This window comes from Oncorhynchus kisutch, linkage group LG19 (assembly GCF_002021735.2).
Source record: "Oncorhynchus kisutch isolate 150728-3 linkage group LG19, Okis_V2, whole genome shotgun sequence".
NCBI lineage: Eukaryota > Metazoa > Chordata > Actinopteri > Salmoniformes > Salmonidae > Oncorhynchus > Oncorhynchus kisutch.
Genome location: NC_034192.2, coordinates 9,496,000 through 9,520,103, shown reverse-complemented (window position 1 = coordinate 9,520,103; position 24,104 = coordinate 9,496,000). Strand labels below are relative to the sequence as shown.

At 45.0% G+C, this 24,104-nt stretch overlaps 1 protein-coding gene across 1 annotated transcript in view; it reads right to left on the bottom strand.

Moving 5' to 3' along the window:
* Positions 1-21,821, bottom strand: part of LOC116355057 (filamin-C-like) — a 37,118-nt gene extending 15,297 nt beyond the window's left edge. Inside the window, exon 1 of the mRNA XM_031798231.1 lies at positions 20,960-21,821. Coding sequence (XP_031654091.1) covers positions 20,960-21,338 — 379 coding nt within the window. The 5' untranslated portion in view covers positions 21,339-21,821. The remainder of the gene's footprint in view (positions 1-20,959) is intronic.
* Positions 21,822-24,104: the final 2,283 nt, after the last annotated feature.

The window sequence follows — 24,104 nt, the reverse complement described above, 5'->3', positions numbered from 1 at the left end:
GAGTAGATAGAGTGAGTGAGTGAGTGAGTGAGTGAGTGAGTGAGTGAGTGAGTGAGTGAGTGAGTGAGTGAGTGAGTGAGTGAGTGAGTGAGTGAGTGAGTGAGTGAGTGAGTGAGTGAGTGAATGAGTGGATAGAGTGGATAGAGTAAGTGGTTACAGTGGATAGAGTGAGTGAGTGGATAGAGTGAGTGAGTGGATAGAGTAAGTGAGTGGATAGAGTGAGTGAGGGGATAGAGTGAGTGAGGGGATAGAGTGAGTGAGTGAGTGGATAGAGTGAGTGAGGGGATAGAGTGAGTGGATAGAGTGAGTGAGTGAGTGAGTGAGTGAGTGAGTGAGTGAGTGAGTGAGTGAGTGAGTGAGTGAGTGAGTGAGTGAGTGAGTGAGTGAGTGAGTGAGTGAGTGGATAGAGTGGATAGAGTGAGTGGTTACAGTGGATAGAGTGAGTGAGTGGATAGAGGGAGTGAGTGGATAGAGTGAGTGAGGGGATAGAGTGAGTGAGTGGATAGAGTGAGTGAGTGAATAGAGTGAGTGGATAGAGTGAGTGAGTGGATAGAGTGAGTGGATAGAGTGAGTGATGGATAGAGTGAGTGAGGGGATAGAGTGAGTGAGGGGATAGAGTGAGTGAGGGGATATAGTGAGTGAGTGGATAGAGTGAGTGGATAGAGTGAGTGAGTGAGTGAGTGAATAGAGTGAGTGGATAGAGTGAGTGAGTGGATAGAGTGAGTGAGGGGATAGAGTGAGAGAGTGAGTGGATAGAGTGGATAGAGTGAGTGAGTGGATAGAGTGAGTGAGGGGATAGAATGAGTGAGTGGATAGAGTGGATAGAGTGAGTGAGTGAATAGAGTGAGTGAGTGGATAGAGTGAGTGAGGGGATAGAGTGAGTGAGTGGATAGAGTGAGTGAGGGGATAGAGTGAGTGAGGGTTATAGAGTGAGTGATGGGATATAGTGAGTGAGTGGATAGAGTGAGTGGATAGAGTGAGTGAGTGGAGTGAGTGAGTGAGTGGATAGAGTCAGTAAGTGGATAGAGTGAGTGAGTGGATAGAGTGAGTGAGTGAGTGAGTGAGTGAGTGAGTGAGTGAGTGAGTGAGTGAGTGAGTGAGTGAGTGAGTGAGTGAGGGGATAGAGTGAGTGAGGGGATATAGTGAGTGGGTGGATAGAGTGAGTGAGGGGCTAGAGTGAGTGGATAGAGTGGATAGAGTGAGTGAGTGGATAGAGTGAGTGAGTGAATAGAGTGAGTGGATAGAGTGTGTGAGTGGGTAGAGTGAGTGAGGGGATAGAGTGAGTGAGTGGATAGAGTAAGTGAGTGAGTGGATAGAGTAAGTGAGTGAGTGGATAGAGTGAGTGAGGGGATGGAGTGAGTGGATAGAGTGAGTGGATAGAGTGAGTGAATGGATAGAGTTAGTGGATAGAGTGAGTGAGTGAGTGAGTGAGTGGCTAGAGTTAGTGGATAGAGTGAGTGAATGGATAGAGTGAGTGAGTGGATAGAGTGAGTGAGTGGCTAGAGTTAGTGGATAGAGTGAGTGAATGGATAGAGTGAGTGAGTGGATAGAGTGAGTGGGTGGATAGAGTTAGTGGATAGAGTTTAGTGGATAGAGTGAGTGAATGGATAGAGTGAGTGAGTGGATAGAGTGAGTGGATAGAGTGAGTGAGTGATTGAGTGAGTGAATAGAGTGAGTGGATAGAGTGAGTGAGTGGATAGAGTGAGTGAGGGGATAGAGTGAGTGAGTGGATAGAGTAAGTGAGTGGATAGAGTGAGTGAGGGGATAGAGTGAGTGAGGGGATGGAGTGAGTGGATAGAGTGAGTGAGTGGATAGAGTGAGTGAGTGATTGAGTGAGTGAGTGAAGTGAGTGAGTGAGTGAGTGAGTGGACAGAATGAGTGTCTGGATAGAGTGAGTGAGTGGATAGAGTGGATAGATTGAGTGAGTGGATAGAATGAGTGAGTGAATGGAGTGAGTGTTCGACAGTTGAGCGGAGAGAGAGGGAAAAAGTGACCGTATCTCTCCAACAGGAGAAAGAAAGACAGAAAAAAACAAATGACAGTGTGGATGCGAGCCACTCAGACTCACATTTTCCACAGGATTTCCCAAAGACAATGTCAAAGGAAGAAAATACACTCACACACACCAGCTGGAGCCAATGTCAAACAGTTGTTGGAGAGGAATTCCCAGGGGCAGTTTATAACAGACACACACACACACACACATAGATAAATCCCTTTCCTTGGCATGAATTGCATATCTGCTTCTCTGAACAGCAAATGCTTGAAAGCCAGAGTAATGTACACAACGGTCAAAGAGTTATGCTTATGTAAGACACACACTGAAGTAGTGTGATTGAGCACTTCAATCCCTGAGAAGCAACCAAAGTCCCTTAGTGCACCAACACGAAGTATTCAACAAGCTCTCACAGTCTCACGTCAGAATTTGACGTTCATCTATGTTTCTCAAACGTAAACTTTCCTTACTTGTTCCGAACATCAAATTTCAAAGTGTTTAAGGTTAAGGTTAGGCATTACCTCTGAATGCTTGAAGTGAGGGTTAAGGTTTGGGATAGGTTCAAAATAACAATCTCAAAAACAACTTCCTATCAAACACTCACTCTACCCACTCACTCTATCACTGGGATATCAGGACAGGCGAACACACATACAGAATCAAAGGCAGATGCTTATGCCCATCCGCCATCCCTGTCCACGACACCCTAACAAAACCCAAACCTACTTGAAGGTAACAGCACTCACTGTTGCCCCTAGTGGCCGGTTTCCTCATAATCTCCCAACATCCTCAGACATAGATGGACGTCGAATACTGACTTGTATCATGGGTGACCTGGCTGGAGTATTACTCCTGCAGGCATAGGGTTCCCCATGTATCTCTGCCAGGCCTGAATAAACAGTTATAACTACAACCTTCTGAATCAAAGCAGAGCTGAACTGTGACTGAGAGCTTCAGCTGACCAAACCCTCACCTTCTCTCTCACCATCAATTAAAGCCCTGTTAAATGCCATTATTCTCTCTCACCACCTCATCAATTAAAGCCCTGTTAAATGCCATTATGGGAGGAGTACTGTATACAAACGCAGGATTCAATCTACGAACAGACACCATGGATAGGACCACAAAAATACACACAATCACACACACACACACACACCACACACAAACACACACACACACACACACAGTCGCACATACACACAAACAAACACCACACACACACAACATAGCAGATGCTCTAGCATCATTGTCAGGTGTGTGCGTACTGGTAAGAAGTCAGGCGCAGGAGAGCAGGGAGTTGTGAACAGGCGCACACTTTATTTAGGCAGGAGCAAACAGCAGACGGATGCTACTGCGTCAAAACCTCCAGAAGCACGAAAACAGTCACTAAAGCTATAGTTACCAAGTAAACATACTTTGTGAAATAAACACGGAACATGGAAAACCAGCCTGGCGTGTCACATAAAACATGTAACACAAAACAATTCCACACAAGGACATGGGGGGGGGGACAGACAAATATATACAGTGCCTTGCGAAAGTATTCGGCCCCCTTGAACTTTGCGACCTTTTGCCACATTTCAGGCTTCAAACATAAAGATATAAAACTGTATTTTTTTGTGAAGAATCAACAACAAGTGGGACACAATCATGAAGTGGAACGACATTTATTGGATATTTCAAACTTTTTTAACAAATCAAAAACTGAAAAATTGGGCGTGCAAAATTATTCAGCCCCTTTACTTTCAGTGCAGCAAACTCTCTCCAGAAGTTCAGTGAGGATCTCTGAATGATCCAATGTTGACCTAAATGACTAATGATGATAAATACAATCCACCTGTGTGTAATCAAGTCTCCGTATAAATGCACCTGCACTGTGATAGTCTCAGAGGTCCGTTAAAAGCGCAGAGAGCATCATGAAGAACAAGGAACACACCAGGCAGGTCCGAGATACTGTTGTGAAGAAGTTTAAAGCCAGATTTGGATACAAAAGATTTCCCAAGCTTTAAACATCCCAAGGAGCACTGTGCAAGCGATAATATTCAAATGGAAGGAGTATCAGACCACTGCAAATCTACCAAGACCTGGCCGTCCCTCTAAACTTTCAGCTCATACAAGGAGAAGACTGATCAGAGATGCAGCGAAGAGGCCCATGATCACTCTGGATGAACTGCAGAGATCTACAGCTGAGGTGGGAGACTCTGTCCATAGGACAACAATCAGTCGTATATTGCACAAATCTGGCCTTTATGGAAGAGTGGCAAGAAGAAAGCGTTTTCTTAAAGATATCCATAAAAAGTGTTGTCTAAAGTTTGCCACAAGCCACCTGGGAGACACACCAAACATGTGGAAGAAGGTGCTCTGGTCAGATGAAACCAAAATTGAACTTTTTGGCAACAATGCAAAACGTTATGTTTGGCGTAAAAGCAACACAGCTCATCACCCTGAACACCCTATCCCCACTGTCAAACATGGTGGTGGCAGCATCATGGTTTGGGCCTGCTTTTCTTCAGCAGGGACAGGGAAGATGGTTAAAATTGATGGGAAGATGGATGGAGCCAAATACAGGACCATTCTGGAAGAAAAGCTGATGGAGTCTGCAAAAGACCTGAGACTGGGACGGAGATTTGTCTTCCAACAAGACAATGATCCAAAACATAAAGCAAAATCTACAATGGAATGGTTCAAAAATAAACATATCCAGGTGTTAGAATGGCCAAGTCAAAGTCCAGACCTGAATCCAATCGAGAATCTGTGGAAAGAACTGAAAACTGCTGTTCACAAATGCTCTCCATCCAACCTCACTGAGCTCGAGCTGTTTTGCAAGGAGGAATGGGAAACAATTTCAGTCTCTCGATGTGCAAAACTGATAGAGACATACCCCAAGCGACTTACAGCTGTAATCGCAGCAAAAGGTGGCGCTACAAAGTATTAACTTAAGGGGGCTGAATAATTTAACCGTTTTTGATTTGTAGAAAAAGTTTGAAATATCCAATAAATGTCGTTCCACTTCATTGTGTCCCACTTGTTGTTGATTCTTCACAAAAAAATACAGTTTTATATCTTTATGTTTGAAGCCTGAAATGTGGCAAAAGGTCGCAAAGTTCAAGGGGGCCGAATACTTTCGCAAGGCACTGTATACACAATGTGATTAGGGAATGATAACCAGGTGTGCGGGGAATAAGACAAAACAAATGGAACAATGAAAAATGGAGCGGCGATGGCTAGAAGGCCGGTGACGTCGATCGCCAAACGCCGCCCGAACAAGGAGAAGAGCCGACTTCGGAGGAAGTCGTGACAATCATACACACACACAAAAATGCACACGCACTCATACACCCCGCTCCCACACACACACACACACACACACACACACACACACACACACACACACACACACACACACAGAGCACATGTCCTACCAGTGTGTAAGCAGGTAGTATACTCTGTTATGTGATGCCCAAATAAGGCCGGAAGTGTCCAGCTTCAAACTCAGAATCTCGCCAGGACAAACAACACATGACCCTCTCTGACCTGAGTGATGGCCACAGACAAGAGGTTTGCCTACACACACACACAAACACACAAACAGACAAAACACACACACATACACACAAACACACACAAACAATCACACACACACACAAACTCAGTCCCGCATGTACAACCAACAGATACACACACAACACACACACAGACCAGCTGACGACCTGCTGCATTCCTCCGCCACACACAATAGGCCTCGGGGGCGGCTCCAGCAGCTGGATAAATGTTGGACGTGTAATTTAGGACTTTACAAAGGCCCAGTGCTATATGAAGACCACGGAAATTAGAAACACACACACACATCACCTGTGGCTTATAAAAGACTGAAAGGCCTAGCCATTTCACGAGCTGTGACCAAAGCTGTCTAACACAGCGAGTAACTAAACATGTGGCATACACTCACACACAATCACACACAGACATGTACTAATACACCCACACACTCACACACTCACTCCAAACTGTTCTGTGTCTAAAGCGTTGGTAAGAGCACATCTCTCAACACTACATAGAAAACAGACACCAGGACATGGTTGCTATAACAGACCTCCACACACTTTCATCTTGGATCACATTCCTATTCAGCTCACATCTCTCCTAAAAGGAATCCTCTACTCCCTGGCTGCTCTACCTAACTCCCCCATTTCTCATCCCCTTTGGGTGGGTGTGGCACGGGCCACAAAGTAAACTCCGTATACCACTCGGTAATAATCCTGTCATGGTGAACAGGTTACAGGAACTCTCTCCTCATGCCAAACCCTGAGACAGCCCCTCAAGTACACCAGGGTCTGTATTCACAAAGAGTCTCAGAGTAAGAGTGCTGACCTAGGACCAGATCCCCCCCCCCCTGTACATATATGCATTATTATGATCTAAAATGCTAAACTGATCCTAGATCAGCACGTCTTATCTGAGACTCTTTTTGAATACAGGCCCAGAGATGTTTCTCTACCAACAGAATAGGAGCCTGGGTAACTAACCAAGAAGAACAGAACACTAGAAAGAAAGGAACCTTTCTCTCCCTTTCTCTTTTTCCTGAGTTAGAGGTTGAGCCAGGAAAGCTCAGAAGTGAATTAGATTTGTCACCTGGTTGGGCCCAGTCAGAGTAATGGAGATAAAGAAGGGAATACTCTGTTCTATAGGAGTGTTGACTGAATGTTGGAAATCAGTTTGTGGGATGTTTCCTACTGTAGATTGATAGACTAGACTTTATTGTCCTCGAAGGGAGTATTTGAGTTAACAGCCCATTTTACATTCAAGTAATGGTTACCAGTTTTCTGTTCAGGGGGTGTGGGCAGTGGAGGACTTGTAGAGTATATGGTCTGTGGTGTAGGGAGGATGACTGAGCTCTCTCTCTCTCTCTCTCTCTCTCTCTCTCTCTCTCTCTCTCTCTCTCTCTCTCACTTCATATAGCACTGGGCCTCTCTCTCTCTCTCTGGTGGGACCCAGTCTGCAGTCTCAGCTGCCGGCCCAGTTGCTCACAGGCGTCTCTAGCCAACAACTGGGGGGGTCAATAACCTCTAGGGGGATGTAACAGACAGTAACACACAAAGTCACAAACACTGCATACACTCATTCTCCTTGGTTGAGCCCCCCACCCCCATTACTCCCACACACAGGCGGTATTGTCTCCCCCCCTGGCTCCCATGTGATCTGCTTTGCCCTGGGCTGGTGGGCATGAGGGAACTGTAAGGACCACAGTGGAATACAACTAAACCACCTCCTCATCAACACTACGGTACAGACAGAAACCCTACACTTTATATTACACTTAGAGGAATCTCACGCATACTGTATAGCTACATAAACACAGACACACATACGTATGCATACTGTATGTGCAGAACAGCTATCAATGTGAACCCATACACTAAGACTGGCCCATACATATGGATCACACAGAATGATTGCACAGATAAGGGAAAGGTGGGATACCTAGTCAGTTGTACAACTGAATGCATTCAACTGAAATGTGTCTTCCGCATTTAACCCAACCCCTCTGACACAAAGGTGTGGGGGGCTGCCTTAATCAACATCCACGTATTCGATAGATATGCTGTGTGTGTGTGTGTGTGTGTGTGTGTGTGTGTGTGTGTGTGTGTGTGTGTGTGTGTGTGTGTGTGTGTGTGTGTGTGTGTGTGTGTGTGTGTGTGTGTGTGTGTGTGTGTATGCATGTGTCTGTGTGTGAGGCATCAGTGTCTCTGGAGCCAAGGCATTAGTGTGTGATTGAATGCCTCCCTCTCTCAGCCTCATGGCACCTGGCCTGGGCCTGCCTTTACAATATCTACTCTCTGTACAGGAGATAAGCGGTGTGTGTGTTTGTGTGTGTGTGGGTGTGTGTGTGTGTGTGTGTGTGTGTGTGTGTGTGTGTGTGTGTGTGTGTGTGTGTGTGTGTGTGTGCGTGTGTGCGTGTGTGTGTGTGTGTGTGTGTGTGTGTGTGTGTGTGTGTGTGTGTGTGTGTGTGTGTGTGTGTGTGTGTGTGTGTGTGTGTGTGTGTGTGTGGTTAACAGTGTGACAGTCAGCAGACTACAGAGAGAAAGAACAGACTAAAAACAGAACAGGGCAGGAGACACAGACACAGAAAGAGTTACTACATACTATTTAACTGAAATAACCGAACTAACTTCACAAAGTTATAGATCAGCACTACACAGGGATGCAGATGGAGTTTGTCTTCTGAAGAGTGGTAGATGTGCTGTAGAATGGCAGATAGATAAAGTGTGGTATGCCAGTCATACCATCTGTATCCCTGGCATAAAACACACCCCTGCAGCCCCAAGGGCCCCAGATAACATTTGAACACATCATAAGTCATCAAAATATGTTTAGAATGACAGGAAATTAGCTGCAAAACTGCAGAAGAAATGCTCTCTCTCGCAGAAGAAATGCCCCTTGGCAAAATGTGTAGAATTGCATGAAGTTAGCTGGGGCTCAGAGCTTGCAGGGAAACTGTTTATATTGTGTGTTTGTGAGTCCTCTAAGCAGGTGGAAAGGATCATTCAACACCACTCTACTGTCAGATCAGGATTCCAATGCTTTCCACAGTTGTGTCAAGTTTTCTGGACATCGTTGTGTGGTGGAACATTCTTGATACACACAGGAAACTGTTGAGCATGAAAAACCCAGTTGCGTTGCAGTTCTTGCCCTTAAAGCTTTTGTCTTGCTCATTCGCCCTCTGAATCTCCATTGTCTCAAGGCTTAAAAATCCTTCTTTAACCTGTCTCCTCCCCTTCATCTACACAGATCGAAGTGGATTTAACAGATGACATCAATAAGGGATCATAGCTTTCACCTGGATTCACCTGGTCGGTCTATGTCATGGAAAGAGCAGGTGTTCTTAATGTTTTGTACACTCAGTGTATGTGAGTTCATATGTGCGTGTGTGTGAGAGAGAGAGAGGGAGTGTGTGTAGATCTTTGAGTGTTTGAGTGTGTGCATATTTGTGTGTGCGTGTGTGTGTGTGTGTGTGTGTGTGTGTGTGTGTGTGTGTGTGTGTGTGTGTGTGTGTGTGTGTGTGTGTGTGTGTGTGTGTGTGTGTGTGTGTGTGAGCGTGCGTGCGTGTGTGTGTGTGTGTGTGCGTGTGTGTGTGTGTGTGTGTGTGTGTGTGTGTGTGTGTGTGTGTGTGTGTGTGTGTGTGTGTGTGTGTGTGTGTGTGTGTGTGTGTGTGTGTGTGTGTGTGTGTGTGTGGCCTTCATAGGCCTTAAAACTCACCATGTGAAACATGTTGTGAATGACAGAGCGTGCCTTAAACTCCATTCACAAGCGTATCTCTGGAGACCCAGAACAGTCATTCATGAAAAAACATCACCAAAGAATCCCAGGGGCCAGAGCATGAACATGAGCCCAAAATGGATGGAGAGAGTGACAGGTAGAAACCCTATCTTAGCCCATAGAACGAACAGCCAGCTGTTTAAGCTGCTTCAAAAGGAACTACATCTAATTGATAAAGGATGTGGGTGTTAGAACTATATCATTTGAACTCCCCAGCGTGTGTGTAATGTCCCAGCATCACTCAGACACACATTCTTCCCTGGTAAGATAAGGGAGAAAGACTCAAGCTGTTCTCTTCATTCTCACTAACAGAGGTGTTGATGATATAAGTGCATGTTTCTTCTCTTCTTGATCTGTCCCAGGTAAAGGGGTGTGTGGAGTGGCAAGTTCATTAAAGAGGGAGTTTTCAAAGGGTTAATGTATTTGTTTTTTTCCCAATGCTGAGGGACAAACATCTGGGCACTACACAGCTGAGCCCTCCCCCACACCCTGCAATCACTCCTCTTGCCTCGCCTCACCCTCACCCTCACCCTCACCCCCTTCCCCCAGCCTTGCCTTGACATGTCATCAGCGTCTTCAGCGTGGTGCCAGATTCCTTCAAATCCCCGATTCGTGATGAGCCTGGGAAATATCCTAAACATGTTATCAGTCATTTCCCCCCTCCGTCGTGGTCCTTTCCCCTGCTCTGACTTCACAGCACGCCAATGGAACCTGCCCTGCTCTCTGGGAGGTGAGAAGAGAGGACTGTGCCTGGATAAAGACAAATTCCCAATCCGGCTACTCCATAGGGACCAGGAGGAGAGGGAAGAGGAATAAGGGCTTAGATCTAGCAACCCTGTAGGGAGCAGACTAGAGAGAGATGGATTAAGGGTCAGAATGTTGATGAGATCATTTCTGGGCTGCAAACAGCAGTTGTGCCTGACACCAACTGCCCCAGAATGCACTTGGCGATTTCTCAGGGTTCTAAGAAGTGTGTGTGTAGACGACAACAGGCTGTCTATTTAGCATGGAGGGCACTTCACATACACTAGGTTACATTATACTGTGGCAGACATTGAAAGGGGACCTTAAGTGACGTCACTGACACAGAGTTCCATGTAATTACCTCTCTGTTTTTCTGTCTCTCTCACTTTGACAAGTCAGTTATAAAGGCTACTGCTCTCTGTTCTGACACTCCAGATGTGAGTGACTCAGTCTACGCAGACACACACAGACACACACAAACCCCCCACACACACAATCATACACAAACACACACACACACATACACACATTCCCAAACATCCGTCGCCAGACTATCCTAATCCAGTTTCCGCTTCCGCTTGGAAGTGGAGCCACCATGAACCTGACTCATGACCTTTAACTCCTGACCCCAGCAGGCCTAGCTGGCACGCTTGGTGAGGTGCTGATCCTCTGCCCTGTCGCCCTGTCAACTGTCACCTTTCTCACCCTCTACCATCTCACCCTCACTCATCTGCAGTTCTCACCCCCTCACCTGTCTTCCCCATTCACCCCACAGACACCTTGGACCAGGATATGTTTTGTACTAGAAAATAGTGTTGGGTCAATCTCTTTAGATAACCTTAGAGACCTCAACCTACCTATGCCAGGTACCACAGCACTGGATGTTAGTTGTGTTGAAGAGCGAGGGCCGATTCAAACCCAACCCATACTCCATTCTCAACTCAAGAAGCCTTTCTCTCTCTCTCTCGGTCTCAATTCAATTCAATTCAAGGGCTTTATTGGCATGGGAAACATGTGTTAACATTGCCAAAGCAAGTGAGGTAGACAACATACAAAGTGAATATATAAAGTGAAAAACAACTAAAATTAACAGTAAACATTACACATACAGAAGTTTCAAAACAGTAAAGACATTACAAATGTCATATTATATATATATACAGTGTTTTAACAATGTACAAATGGTTAAAGGACACAAGATAAAATAAATAAGCATAAATATGGGTTGTATTTACAATGGTGTTTGTTCTTCACTGGTTGCCCTTTTCTCGTGGCAACAGGTCACAAATCTTGCTGCTGTGATGGCACACTGTGGAATTTCACCCAGTAGATATGAGAGTTTTTCAAAATTGGATTTGTTTTCGAATTCTTTGTGGATCTGTGTAATCTGAGGGAAATATGTCTCTCTAATATGGTCATACATTGGGCAGGAGGTTAGGAAGTGCAGCTCAGTTTCCACCTCATTTTGTGGGCAGTGAGCACATAGCCTGTCTTCTCTTGAGAGCCATGTCTGCCTACGGCGGCCTTTCTCAATAGCAAGGCTATGCTCACTGAGTCTGTACATAGTCAAGGCTTTCCTTAATTTTGGGTCAGTCACAGTGGTCAGGTATTCTGCCGCTGTGTACTCTCTGTGTAGGGCCAAATAGCATTCTAGTTTGCTCTGTTTTTTTGTTAATTCTTTCCAATGTGTTAAGTAGTTACAATTTTGTTTTCTCATGATTTGGTTGGGTCTAATTGTGCTGCTGTCCTGGGGCTCTGTAGTGTGTGTTTGTGTTTGTGAACAGAGCCCCAGGACCAGCTTGCTTAGGGGACTCTTCTCCAGGTTCATCTCTCTGTAGGTGATGGCTTTGTTATGGAAGGTTTGTGAATCGCTTCCTTTTAGGTGGTTGTAGAATTTAACAGCTCTTTTCTGGATTTTGATAATTAGTGGGTATCGGCCTAATTCTGCTCTGCATGCATTATTTGGTGTTCTACGTTGTACACGGAGGATATTTTTGCAGAATTCTGCGTGCAGAGTCTCAATTTGGTGTTTGTCCCATTTTGTGAAGTCTTGGTTGGTGAGAGGACCCCAGACCTCACAACCATAAAGGGCAATGGGCTCTATGACTGATTCAAGTATTTTTAGCCAAATCCTAATTGGTATGTTGAAATGTATGTTTCTTTTGATGGCATAGAATGCCCTTCTTGCCTTGTCTCTCAGATCGTTCACAGCTTTGTGGAAGTTACCTGTGGTGCTGATGTTTAGGCCAAGGTATGTATAGTTTTTTGTGTGCTCTAGGGCAACAGTGTCTAGATGGAATTTGTATTTGTGGTCCTGGTGACTGGACCTTTTTTGGAACACCATTATTTTGGTCTTACTGAGATTTACTGTCAGGGCCCAGGTCTGACAGAATCTGTGCATAAGATCTAGGTGCTGCTGTAGGCCCTCCTTGGTTGGTCTCTCTCTCTCGCTCTCTCTCTCTCTCTCTCTCTCTCTCTCTCTCTCTCTCTCTCGGTCTCTCTCTCTCTCTCTCTCTCTCTCTCACTCTCCCCCATCTCTCTTTCTCATCTGTTACTCTTCCTTCCATATTGTATCTTTCACTGTGTAATCCTGCGGTCCAGATGGGTTAACCCTGATAACCTGTTTCCACCAGAAACCATTAGGTCATCCCAGCTGTCTTAAACATGGAAATTGCAGAAATGTTGTTTGGAAACATTTTGTTACTATGGACACTGACCCTATCTCTGGTTATGGTGCCAAGTCTATGTGGACAGAGTAACAAACAAAGTGATGTCCTGTAAACTCATATACCCAAACATCCTCACAGGAAGAAGGTGGCTGTGTCACTGCCTGACATATAACATCACCATCAACATCAGGACCCCCTGGATTAATTCCTCTCATCATCACTGAAAAAACTTTGTGGCTAGTCATAATAAACATGCAATGACACGGGTTCAAAATGTCTCATCCCAACCAACCCTATGATTTTGGTTCTCTTGGCTGGACTCAAAGGAACGTCTACTGTCTGGTAGGTCTGTCTGTTAGAAAAGTCAGTCTCTGGAATAACACATTATGTTTAACCAGTCTCTCTCCCTGACCATCGCATCACTCTTCCACTCACCCTATCCCCTGTTTCCACTCTTCTCTCCCTGACCATCGCATCACTCTTCCACTCACCCTATCCCCTGTTTCCACTCTTCTCTCCCTGACCATCGCATCACTCTTCCACTCACCCTATCCCCTGTTTCCACTCTTCTCTCCCTGACCATTCCATCACTCTTCCACTCACCCTATCCCCTGTTTCCACTCTTCTCTCCCTGACCATCGCATCACTCTTCCACTCACCCTATCCCCTGTTTCCACTCTTCTCTCCCTGACCATCGCATCACTCTTCCACTCACTCTATCCCCTGTTTCCACTCTTCTCTTCCTGTCAATCTCTCTGTGTCTCCTCTCTACTTTATATTTCATTCCACTCTTAATCTCTCCCTCTCTCTCCAGTGGAAACTGCTCTGTGGTCCTCGTTTGACCCTGGCTGTGGTGCCGTGCTAAAGCTTTTACGAGCAGTGCCTTTCGGAACATTTAACTTGTGGACGGACTTCTTCCTCTCACTATGCTCCTCCTCATGCTTTACGACTCACGCTGACCACTGAGATGGTGAGAGAGAGAGAGAGAGAGAGAGAGAGAGAGAGAGAGCAGGCAAGAATGAACAGGAGACAATGAATGGATTCTACTTAAGTGATAATGCCAGAGAAGCTGGTGTTTGTAAGATAGTGGCACGGGTGTTGATAGGCCTTCGTCTCAGGCCTAACAACAACGGCTTCGAGGGCATTATCACTTTTACACAAGAAGATTCCAACATATGCAAATAATGATTGACATATTTTTTTTAAAATGTCGTTTTGATTCATTTATTCATGCTTCTGTATTTCACCCTCCACGACATATAGTCCCGACACAAATCTAGGATTGATACCCAAGCCAGATGGTCGTTCATTCTATCGGTTCGGTTGCTAGAGACGTGGCCCAGTCGTTAAGTCTTTTTGTTTTAACACTATGGACACGACCCAGTCCTTCGTTCAAAATTTTCCCTTGTCATGATAGCTTGCAAACTTCTTATCCCTTGCTTGCTAGCTAGCCAACTTTGGCTAACACAGTCACGTCAAACAGTGTAACCAGAATAACAGCAAAATAGCTGCATTTGAGTTTGTTTAAGCTGTTTTCTAATGATTTTTTTTACACATCCATTAAAATGAGCTAATGATGTGCGGTTTCGCCTGGCGTTGAACATTTACTCTCTCGCCAGACCACTGTTCAGAAGAAACTGAAGCTGGAATGAAACTGCAAACTAGCTGCACTTAGTGTTTTTCTGTAGACATTTCTTTGTGTATATGCCAGTCTGTCTGTCTCATCCCAACTCCTGACACGTTCATTACCATAGGACAGATGGAGATTGAATTTCAATATTGAAACAATGTTGCAAGTGTCGGAGAGAGAGACAGCAAGGTTATTACAAATCTCCGCTGTTGAAAACCAAATGCTAGTCTAAAAGAAATGGAAGATCATTTCTAGATGCTTTTTACAGGGAAGATCTAGTATATACATTTCCTGGCTGAGATGATGAGACAGTGGATTGTGCAGTCTGCTGGGACAGAGTAAATAGGCATTTCAAAGTCATAGATTTAGTCGGTGGTAACTTGTGGAATAGACACCAGCTGGAATGTGGTTTTAACCAATGGGCATCCAGGATTAGACCCATCTGTTTTATAATCTCAAATACCTGCACTTCTGCTGAGGTTCATTGAATCCAAAGATGGAATGCAGAGCATATCCTCAGCCTCCTGTGATAACCAGTAGAAATAGACAGTACATCAATGCAGTATTCACAGCTGGATTACTGTAGATACATGGAAATATGTGTTGTTTTAGCCAGAATACTATATAACAAAGCAAATTGATTGTTACACCAATGTCAGTTCAGGGGTTGTCAGTGTGAGACTGATATTGTCATTAGATTGTATGTGTTTCCACCTTATTAATAGATCTTACATTATACATATAGCCCATTCAATTCCCTCTACCCAGACTGCAACACTAAACACATGGCCCTCTAACAATGAGGCGACATATTCAACTGGCTGTTGAAAAGCTGGACCTTTTCCTTAGTCCTCTGTATCTAAATACTGTACATGACACAAGAGAAATGCTGGAAGTCTATGGGAGGAGAAACAATATAAATCCAATATAGAGGGCTTCCTTTATAAAGAAAGATATTGCCAGGGGTGAGGTGTTTCTGGGGGAGGTGGTGGTGGTGGAGGTGGTGGCGGTTGTGGTTCAATCAGAGTTATTATCCTCTCTTGGCTAGCCAGAGTTTCTTATCCCTGGTGGCTGCTAGAGAAGTATGGGGGGGTTCTGGCCCTGCTCTGACATTCTTCTGAGCTGACTGCCTCTGACACATGCTAACAATTAGAGACACTGTTGTAGGGAGAGAGAGAGGGTGAGGAAGACAGGGAGAGAGGAAGAGAGAGAGAGAGAGAGAGAGAGAGAGAGAGAGAGAGAGAGAGAGAGAGAGAGAGAGAGAGAGAGAGAGAGAGAGAGAGAGAGAAGGACATGGAGAGGGCAAAGGAGAGGGTGAGGAAGACAGGGAGAGAGAGAGAGGGAGAGAGAGAGAGAGAGAGAAGGACATGGAGAGGACGAGAGAGGGAGAGAGGGAGAGATATTGAGATTAAAAGACAGAGACAGAGACTGAGACGAATAGAGAGAGGTGGAGGGACAAAAACAATGGGGAAAGAGAGAAAGTGGTCTCACTCACTTCCCTCAGCTCAAGTAAAGTAAGAGAGCAGGGAGTGTGTTATTCCTGAGAGGAGGAAACCAGTTGAAGGATCTGCAACAGTTAATACTTCTACTACCCCATAGGGTCTACTACACTGAACACTGTCTAACACCAGGAGACCAGGAGCAACTTGGAACCTCTCAGAGTGTTGGGGTAACATTGGGGTAAGGTCACATTTTTATCACACACACCAGAGACTTGCTGAAGGAGTGACCATCAACGTAAGGACCAGTCACCACCACCACCCTCTCTCTCTCTCTCCATACTGCTGTCTCTCTCCCTCTATCCTCCAGCTTCTTTCCCCCTCTCTTTCTCCCCTATCCTCTCCCTGTACTCTCTCCCGCTCTTCCTCCATACTGCTCCCTCGCGCGCAACTCTCTCCCTCCCTCCATCTTGCCCCTTTTCTCTCTCTGTCATTGCTCCCCACCACAAAGCACAGTCATGTCAGAGACCCATTGCAGAACCACAACATTTAGCCTTGGATAGTGATACAGGAAACACACACACACACATATACACATACACACAGCTACTACTGGAGATACCGCAACTTTCCCCCCTGTTAAATTCACAACTACGATGTGAACCCACAATGGGGTCAATCACACCGCAGTCAAATTAAACGGCCAACCAATCAGGGGGCCCTGCTCAACTTCTCTGTTTCTCTCATCAGGATTGAGTCAGAGAGAGGGGATGGAGAGAGAGACAGAGATAGATAGAGAGAGAGAGAGAGAGAGAGAGAGAGAGAGAGAGAGAGAGAGAGATAGAGAGAGAGAGAGAAAGAGAGAGAGATAGATAGAGAGAGAGAGAGAGAGAGAGAGAGAGAGAGAGAGAGAGAGAGAGAGAGAGAGAGAGAGAGAGACAGAGAGCGAGAGGGTGAGGTGTACTCATTCATCAAAGAGCGAGGTGCTTACTTTATGAGTAAGCGGAGGTCCATCTAATGTCATAACGGATGGTCTGTTTGAGTCATAATGATATATACTACTGTGTCTTAGTGCCGGGAAAAGGGATACCCAACTATTCAGGACCCCCACCTAAAACCCTCCTCGGCGCCACACATCTAAGTCATCTCTTCCTAGCAGGCTCGCCCCGTCATACCCTCGTAATCTCCCTCTCCGCTCTCCCGGCCCCCTTTCTCCACAACCTCTCTCCTAACCCCTCTCATTCTCCCCACTTCCCTGCCTCCTCTCTTTTAACTAACCCCTCTTTCACAGTCCTCTCCCCCGCCCCCTCTCTCTGTGCCACTCTGGGGCTGTATGTGGGTCTATTTTAGGCACCTGTTAGTGGAGGGAGCCCAGAGCCCCAGAGCCCAGCTGTCTGCCCATCAATCAGCCGCCCCCTTCCCCAAATGAGTGAAGCTGACCTGGGCCCGGCTGGACCCTCACTGCCCCTCCAGACTACCAGACTACCAGACAACCAGAGAGCCAGAAGGCCAAACCACCAGAACCAGGGGGGAGAGGAATATCAGTCTTAATTTCCTGTGGCAGTAACCTTCCCCATACTTACTGGACTTCCAACTCTCCATGTCACACACCCGCTAGTCTTCCTTCCCTGCCTGCTGACATCCAGACAACCGGAGAGCCACGATACACACCATGAGTGTGTGTGTATCGTGTGTGTGAGGGAGAAAGACAGAGTGGGTGTGTGACTGTCTGTGTGTGTTCTCCAGCTCTTCTGTTACTCAACACTCCCCTTCACCCCCCACTGAGAGAGAGAGCCATGGCAGGTGCCCTTCTGGAAGGATCACTCTTATCACCAATGTCACTGAGCCATCCTGGTCCGGCCCTTTCCCAATGACTCTGTCTGCATGTTGACCCATTTCCCCCTTTATCACACTGCATCCTGGGTAGCCCTAAGAGATATTGGACCCGATAACCCCTCAAAGCTGACCCAGTTTTAGTTTGTCCTGAGGAGGGATCAACAACATTGTAGTTACTCCACATTACTAACCTAAATGACAGAGTGAAAAGAAGAAAGCCTGTACAGAATACACATATTCCAAAACATGCATCCTGTTTCCAACAAGGCACTAAAGTAATAATGCAAAACATTTGGCAAAGAAATTAACTTTTTGTACTGAATACAAAGCATTATGTTTGGCCCAAATCCAACACAACACATAACTGATTACCACTCTTCAAGCATGGTGGTGGCTGTAGTTTTTTATGGTTAAAAAGCGTTGGAATAGAGCTACTGTAAGCACAGGCAAAATCCTAGAGGAAAACCTGTCTCAGTCTGCTTTCCAACAGACACTGGGAGGCAAAGTCATCTTTCAGCAGGAAAATATCCTAAAACACAAGGCCAAATCTACACTGGAGTTTCTTACCAAGGCGACACTGAATGTTCCTGAGTGGCCGAGTTATAGTAGACTTAAATCGTCTTGAAAATCTATGGCAAGACTTGAAAATGGCTGTCTGGCAATGATCAACAACCAACTTGATTGAGCTTGAATAATTATTTGGAAAATAATGGGTATATATTGTACAATCCAGGTATGCTAAGCTCTTAGAGACGTACGTAAAAACAGTCACAGCTGTAGTCGCTTCCAAAGGTGATTCTAACATGTATTGATTTAGGGGATGGAATACATATCTAATCCAGATATATTACTGCTTATTTTTCATAAATAAAATTACATATATAGTTTTGTCAACGTGGAAGAAACAATCTATGATATTTTATTTTATTCGTGAAAAGTAAAACAGTAATATATCTTGTGTGGATCCTTGACAAGAAAAAGGATCATTAAATCCATTTTAATCCCATTTTGAAAACATAACTAAATGTTTAAAAAGTCAAGGGGTGCGAAGACTTTCTGAAGGCTCTGTATGTGACAGAAAGTAAACAAAGTGTAATACGAAGAAAACAACAAAGGCCAGAGTGGGAACTGGGGTCTGTACCACTGATGGCTCTTCAGAATAGGGGAATGGTACACTGTAAAAAAGAAATGACATACCGTAAAAAAAGGTAGATATTGTACTTTTTTTTACAGTAATTTATAGGTAACTGGTTGCCAGTAAATGATGGTAAAATCAACAGGATTTTTTTTTTTACAGAACCTCTAATCATATTGACTGGTCCAGTAGCTGGGACCTTCAGGTATTTCATAGTATTTGGTGGTCTTCACACCTTCAAAGAGTTGACACAAGGACAGATCTAACACCAACACAACCTCAGGCAACGCTGAAACAACTGCTGTGTGTGTACCAACCCCTCGCCATCCCATCTTGTTGCCCAACCTGTTTGCAGTCTGTTTTGCTGTTGGTAGGCAGAATGAATGGCTGTTGCCATACTCTTATCAAGGCTTGGCCAACACAGCCACAACACATCAGCACAACAGATGTGGACAACAAGGTGGGATGCTTTGATGTGCCGCCTTTTCTCATGAACCCGTTTTAGATTCTGACAATAAATATAATAGCATTGATTGGTTTCAAGGCAGAACGCTCAGCCAAGGACCATTTTCCTTAGAACCACATATTCTCTGAGCACAAGGTGCATTCATAAATCACTGTTATAAGGCTCAGCAACAGAGGAGCTCTCTACAGGGCTAGTCTTAACAGCTGTCTGTCAGGCTGGCTGCTGCATCATCATCATCATCATCATCATATGCCACCAGGGGTGTTTTCACAGTCCCCAAATCCAGAACAATTTCAAGAAAGCGTAGAGCCCATATTGCATGGAACTTCCTTCCATCTCATATTGCATGGAACTTCCTTCCATCTCATATTGCATGGAACTTCCTTCCATCTCATATTGCATGGAACTTCCTTCCATCTCATATTGCATGGAACTTCCTTCCATCTCATATTGCATGGAACTTCCTTCCATCTCATATTGCATGGAACTTCCTTCCATCTCATATTGCATGGAACTTCCTTCCATCTCATATTGCATGGAACTTCCTTCCATCTCATATTGCATGGAACTTCCTTCCATCTCATATTGCTCAAATAAACAGCAAACTTGGTTTAAAAAAACCAGATAAAGCAACAACTCACAGCACAACACGCCTCATCCCTATTTGACCTAGATAGTTTGTGTGGATGCATTTTTGTATTTAACTAGGCAAGTCAGTTAAGAGTTCCTTCTTATTTACAATGGCGGCCTACCGGGGAACAGTGGGTTAACTGTCTTGTTCAGGGGTAGAACGACAGATTTCTACCTTGTCAGCTCAGGGATTCAATCTAGCAACCCAACTGGCCCAACATTCTAACCACTAGGCTACCTGCCACCCATGCCGCTAACAACAACGTTTTTTTTCAAATTATGTAGTTCCGTCCTTGAGCTGTTCTTGTCTATTGATGTTCTGTATTGTGTCATGTTTCATGTTTTGTGTGGACCCCAGGAAGACTAGCTGCTGCTTTTGCAACAGCTAATGGGGATCCTAATACAATAACCAAAATACCAAAAATACCAAAAAATCATCATAATCCACATTAGATCCAGTCAAGCTGAGCCCCTGTCTCTCTGATGTTGTTATTGGTTCTCCAAGAACATATCCTACATCCTGGAGCACTGATTCTATAAGACCTGGTGGGTAATGTCATCAGATAAGATCAAATGTGAGTGACGTATGCTGAGTGTACAAAACATTAAGAACACCTGTATAGACTGACCAGGTGATTCCAGGAGAAAGCTATGATCCCTTTTTCATGTCACCTGTCAAATCCACAGAAGTACATATCAACAACGTGCGTAATTTGCGTCAATAAGTACAGTGCATTTAATTTATGCACTGTTTATAACGCATGCAACAGTTATGGAGAAGTGTATACAGTGAAAACACAACTCTGAACAATATAATTATGGAACAATCAACAACACAACCAGGAATAATTTGTATTCTAATAAATAAAAGCTGCATTGCGCATTACTTTTCTATAACATCAACGCATGTTTCATTCATTTTGAGGAGAAATCAATCTCAGACTCGTTCCCCGGACTCAAATACGCCCTCTAACCAGTAACTGTAACCCCAAAAGGGGCTACCCCAGACAGAGTGGACAAAGCAACAACTTTCAACATGTTCCGAGAAACCCAACCATTGCGCTATATCGGTCCTAAATGCAAACACCACTTACCTATCGATACCAGCTTTATGTGTTCTCTCTCCAAGAATTCCAGCGCGACGGACACATTTTCCAGTTTCATCTGTCTGAAGTTAGGTCTGGCGTGGTACTTTCTGTACATCTTTTTCTGGCTCAAAACCTCCAGGAGACCGATGAGCTTGAGCCCGTCGGTCAGGTCTTTCTGTAGGTCGTTGATCCGCTTGTTGAGGCACTTGAGGTGCTCGTTACACCACCTGGTGAAGGTGTTCTGTTGGATTTTCTTCCAGGGCGCATCCTCAGCGAGGTCCTTCTCCGTAGCCGGCATCTCCTCTTCTTCGTCGTCCCCGTTGTCCGTACTCTGGTAGTACTGCGGCGGCTGCTGCTGCTCGTAGTAAGTATTATTGCTCATCATGTTCTCGGTTTCCGTGCCCTTTTTATACCACAATCAGTGGGGCCAGTGTGTGAACGTTACGGCACGCAAGGGAGCGTGGAAATAAATGTTTAAAAAATTTTTTCTTGCGCGCCAGTGCCAAGCTTGCGCACTGGCCGTGAAAAAAGTTGTAAAACTAGGAAAAATGTGAAAGAAAGAGTAAGTGAGATGTTCGTTTGTACTTGTGATTGGAGTGGAGCTTGTCCGTTTAATCCGTTTATCGTTTCCAACGTGGACGGTTCCCTGATTTTTAATGAATCAGAATAGTGAAAAAAGTGGTAACTGCATCCTAATAGACACCTCGGCACGGAAGAAGAATAGACTGTAGAAAGATGAACGCGTTGTCTGTACAATGGACAGCACAGGACCGCTAGTAGCCCTACCAAGTCGGCGGCGACAGCCTGCTTGGTGAAGTTGGTTACACTTGAGTAGCTAAATGAAGCTCTAGGCAGGACAGGGTTTTAAAAAGCTTGGCACCCCTGAAGCTCGCGTCAGGCCCCTGGACTCCCTGGAATGCCCCCGTGATGACCATATACAACTGCAGGATGGGTATTCTCTAATCAGACGGAGATAGCGAGAGGCAACACCATTGGGTAACACAAGAGAAGGGGGTCAACGATTGGCCCTGGGGCGCCATAACAGTTGTGACACTTTTCTTTATTTTTAGGCTTTCCAAATTGGGCGAGGGGGACGGAGCTTTGCGGTTGTTGTAAAAGTGAACGGTGACCAGGGCCAAACGGGCGTTAATAACAATTGGACTATGAAGGGGAAATGATGCCAGCATCTTCAATAGATCCAACCTTTACCAGCCAGGATTACTCTTGCTGTCACTCATATGTCCACTGATGCAGCATTATGTTGTCAAACGTATATATTTTAAACATGATAAATAAACTCACATGACAAGCTTTTGATGCTTAATTTACAAGAGGAAGATCATACAGGGTTCTTGGGTTGACAGGGGTTTCAAAAGTTAAAAGGCTGCTCAGTTTGTTAATATATAACTTAAGCTTAATGTCGGGGTCTTTTGGAATGTACCACCCCAGAGAGAACATAGCACATGTGCATGTATAGATTATGCTTTACTGAAGAGAACTACTGAGCACTATCAGGCCATGCTGCACTCTTTCTCTCGCTCTTTTTCTCTCTCACTCTTTCGCTCTTTTGCTCTCTCACTCTTTCGCTTTCTCACTCACTCACTCACTCACTCACTCACTCACTCACTCACTCACTCACTCACTCACTCACTCACAGAATAATTCATATCAGTTTTAGTTATCTTGCAGTTTATATACATTCTTGCTCTAACCTTGCAAACTGTAGTATAGCCTATTGCCAATGTACAGGTAGCTGCCAAAATAAAGGAAACACTTGAGTAAATGAAGTATACAATGTATATTGAAAGCAGGTGCTTTCACACAGGTGTGGTTCCTGAATTAATTAAGCCAAGTGAAAGTTACTGGTGGTGACCTTTTGCACCCTCTATAACCACTGAGATTATTATTTGACTCTGCTGGTCAGCTATGAGTGTTTGAACATCTTGAAGAACAATCTGGCGTTAAGTATTCTGGCCACCCCCTCAAAAAGTCGTTTTTGTGCCTTGGGCGCACAATGCTGTGGGTGGGGTGCTCAGCTCTGCTACTCTTGGAGTGTGGGGTGGCCTGATGGTCCTCCCCACCCTCCCTGCTCCTCTTACGGGACTTGGACAGCTGGGAGAAGAGGTCCTGCTGGTTCTCTCTGGAGCCATTCATGCTGCACTAGCAGTAAGTCACGGCTCTGGTGACCTGTTTCTCTCGTCAGAGAAGCCAGGCCACATCACCTCTCTCCGCCTATGCCTCTCACCATGGCTGGGCCTGGAGTAGCAGTAGGGGTCAGGGCGACTAATCCTTCTCCAGCTCTGGCTGTGGCCAGGTTGGCTGGAGGCAGCAAGAGGGACACTGCCCTTCTGAAGGGACTCCATGTTAGGCTCCCACACGTCCAGCACCAAGTAAGACTGGAAGTCCTTCAGCTCCAGGCAGTCTTTGATAGGCTGGGCCCTTGGTGCAGACACTTCAGACACCCAGAATGTCTTCTTCACAATGTGGACAACTGAGGGCAGCCATCCAGAAGACAGATTTGTAAGTCATGTGTTGATTAGGAGACAAAGAAACGTGTATTTTTTTTCCATTAATGAATTACATGACATTTATGCATGAGTTATTTTTAAGAGAAAATTTGAATTTTGAACATTTAAAAAGCCTTACATTTCTTGCCCAGTTTGTGGATTCAAAGGCAAAGAATAATATTTATCAGGAGTCATTGTAACACATATCTACTTGATCAGATCAGTTTGTGAATAAGGAATTTAAGCACAATTCAGCATTCTGTTCGGTTCCATTTCTCGGAATATACATTGTCATAATTCAAACATTTTGGCAACCGATAAATTAGCTGAAATAGAATGGTTGCATCAGAAATGCAGTTGTAATGGTCGGTGTTGACTCATCCCCCCCCCCCAATAAAGAGAGTAAGTTAAACCCCCCCCCCCAATAAAGAGAGTAAGTTAAAACAGTGGGGGACACACGAAGGGAACATACACGCACACACACTCAGAGGCAGTAGGCCCAAAATATCTACGCCTCTCCCCCTCTTGTTTGGGTGATCTCACACCTCAGTCAGCAAGAGAGAGCATCAACATGTAATTGAGCTCTCAAACACAGTGTCTGAGACTCACTGGACTCATGTCTTCCATAATGTTGTTTCCTGAGG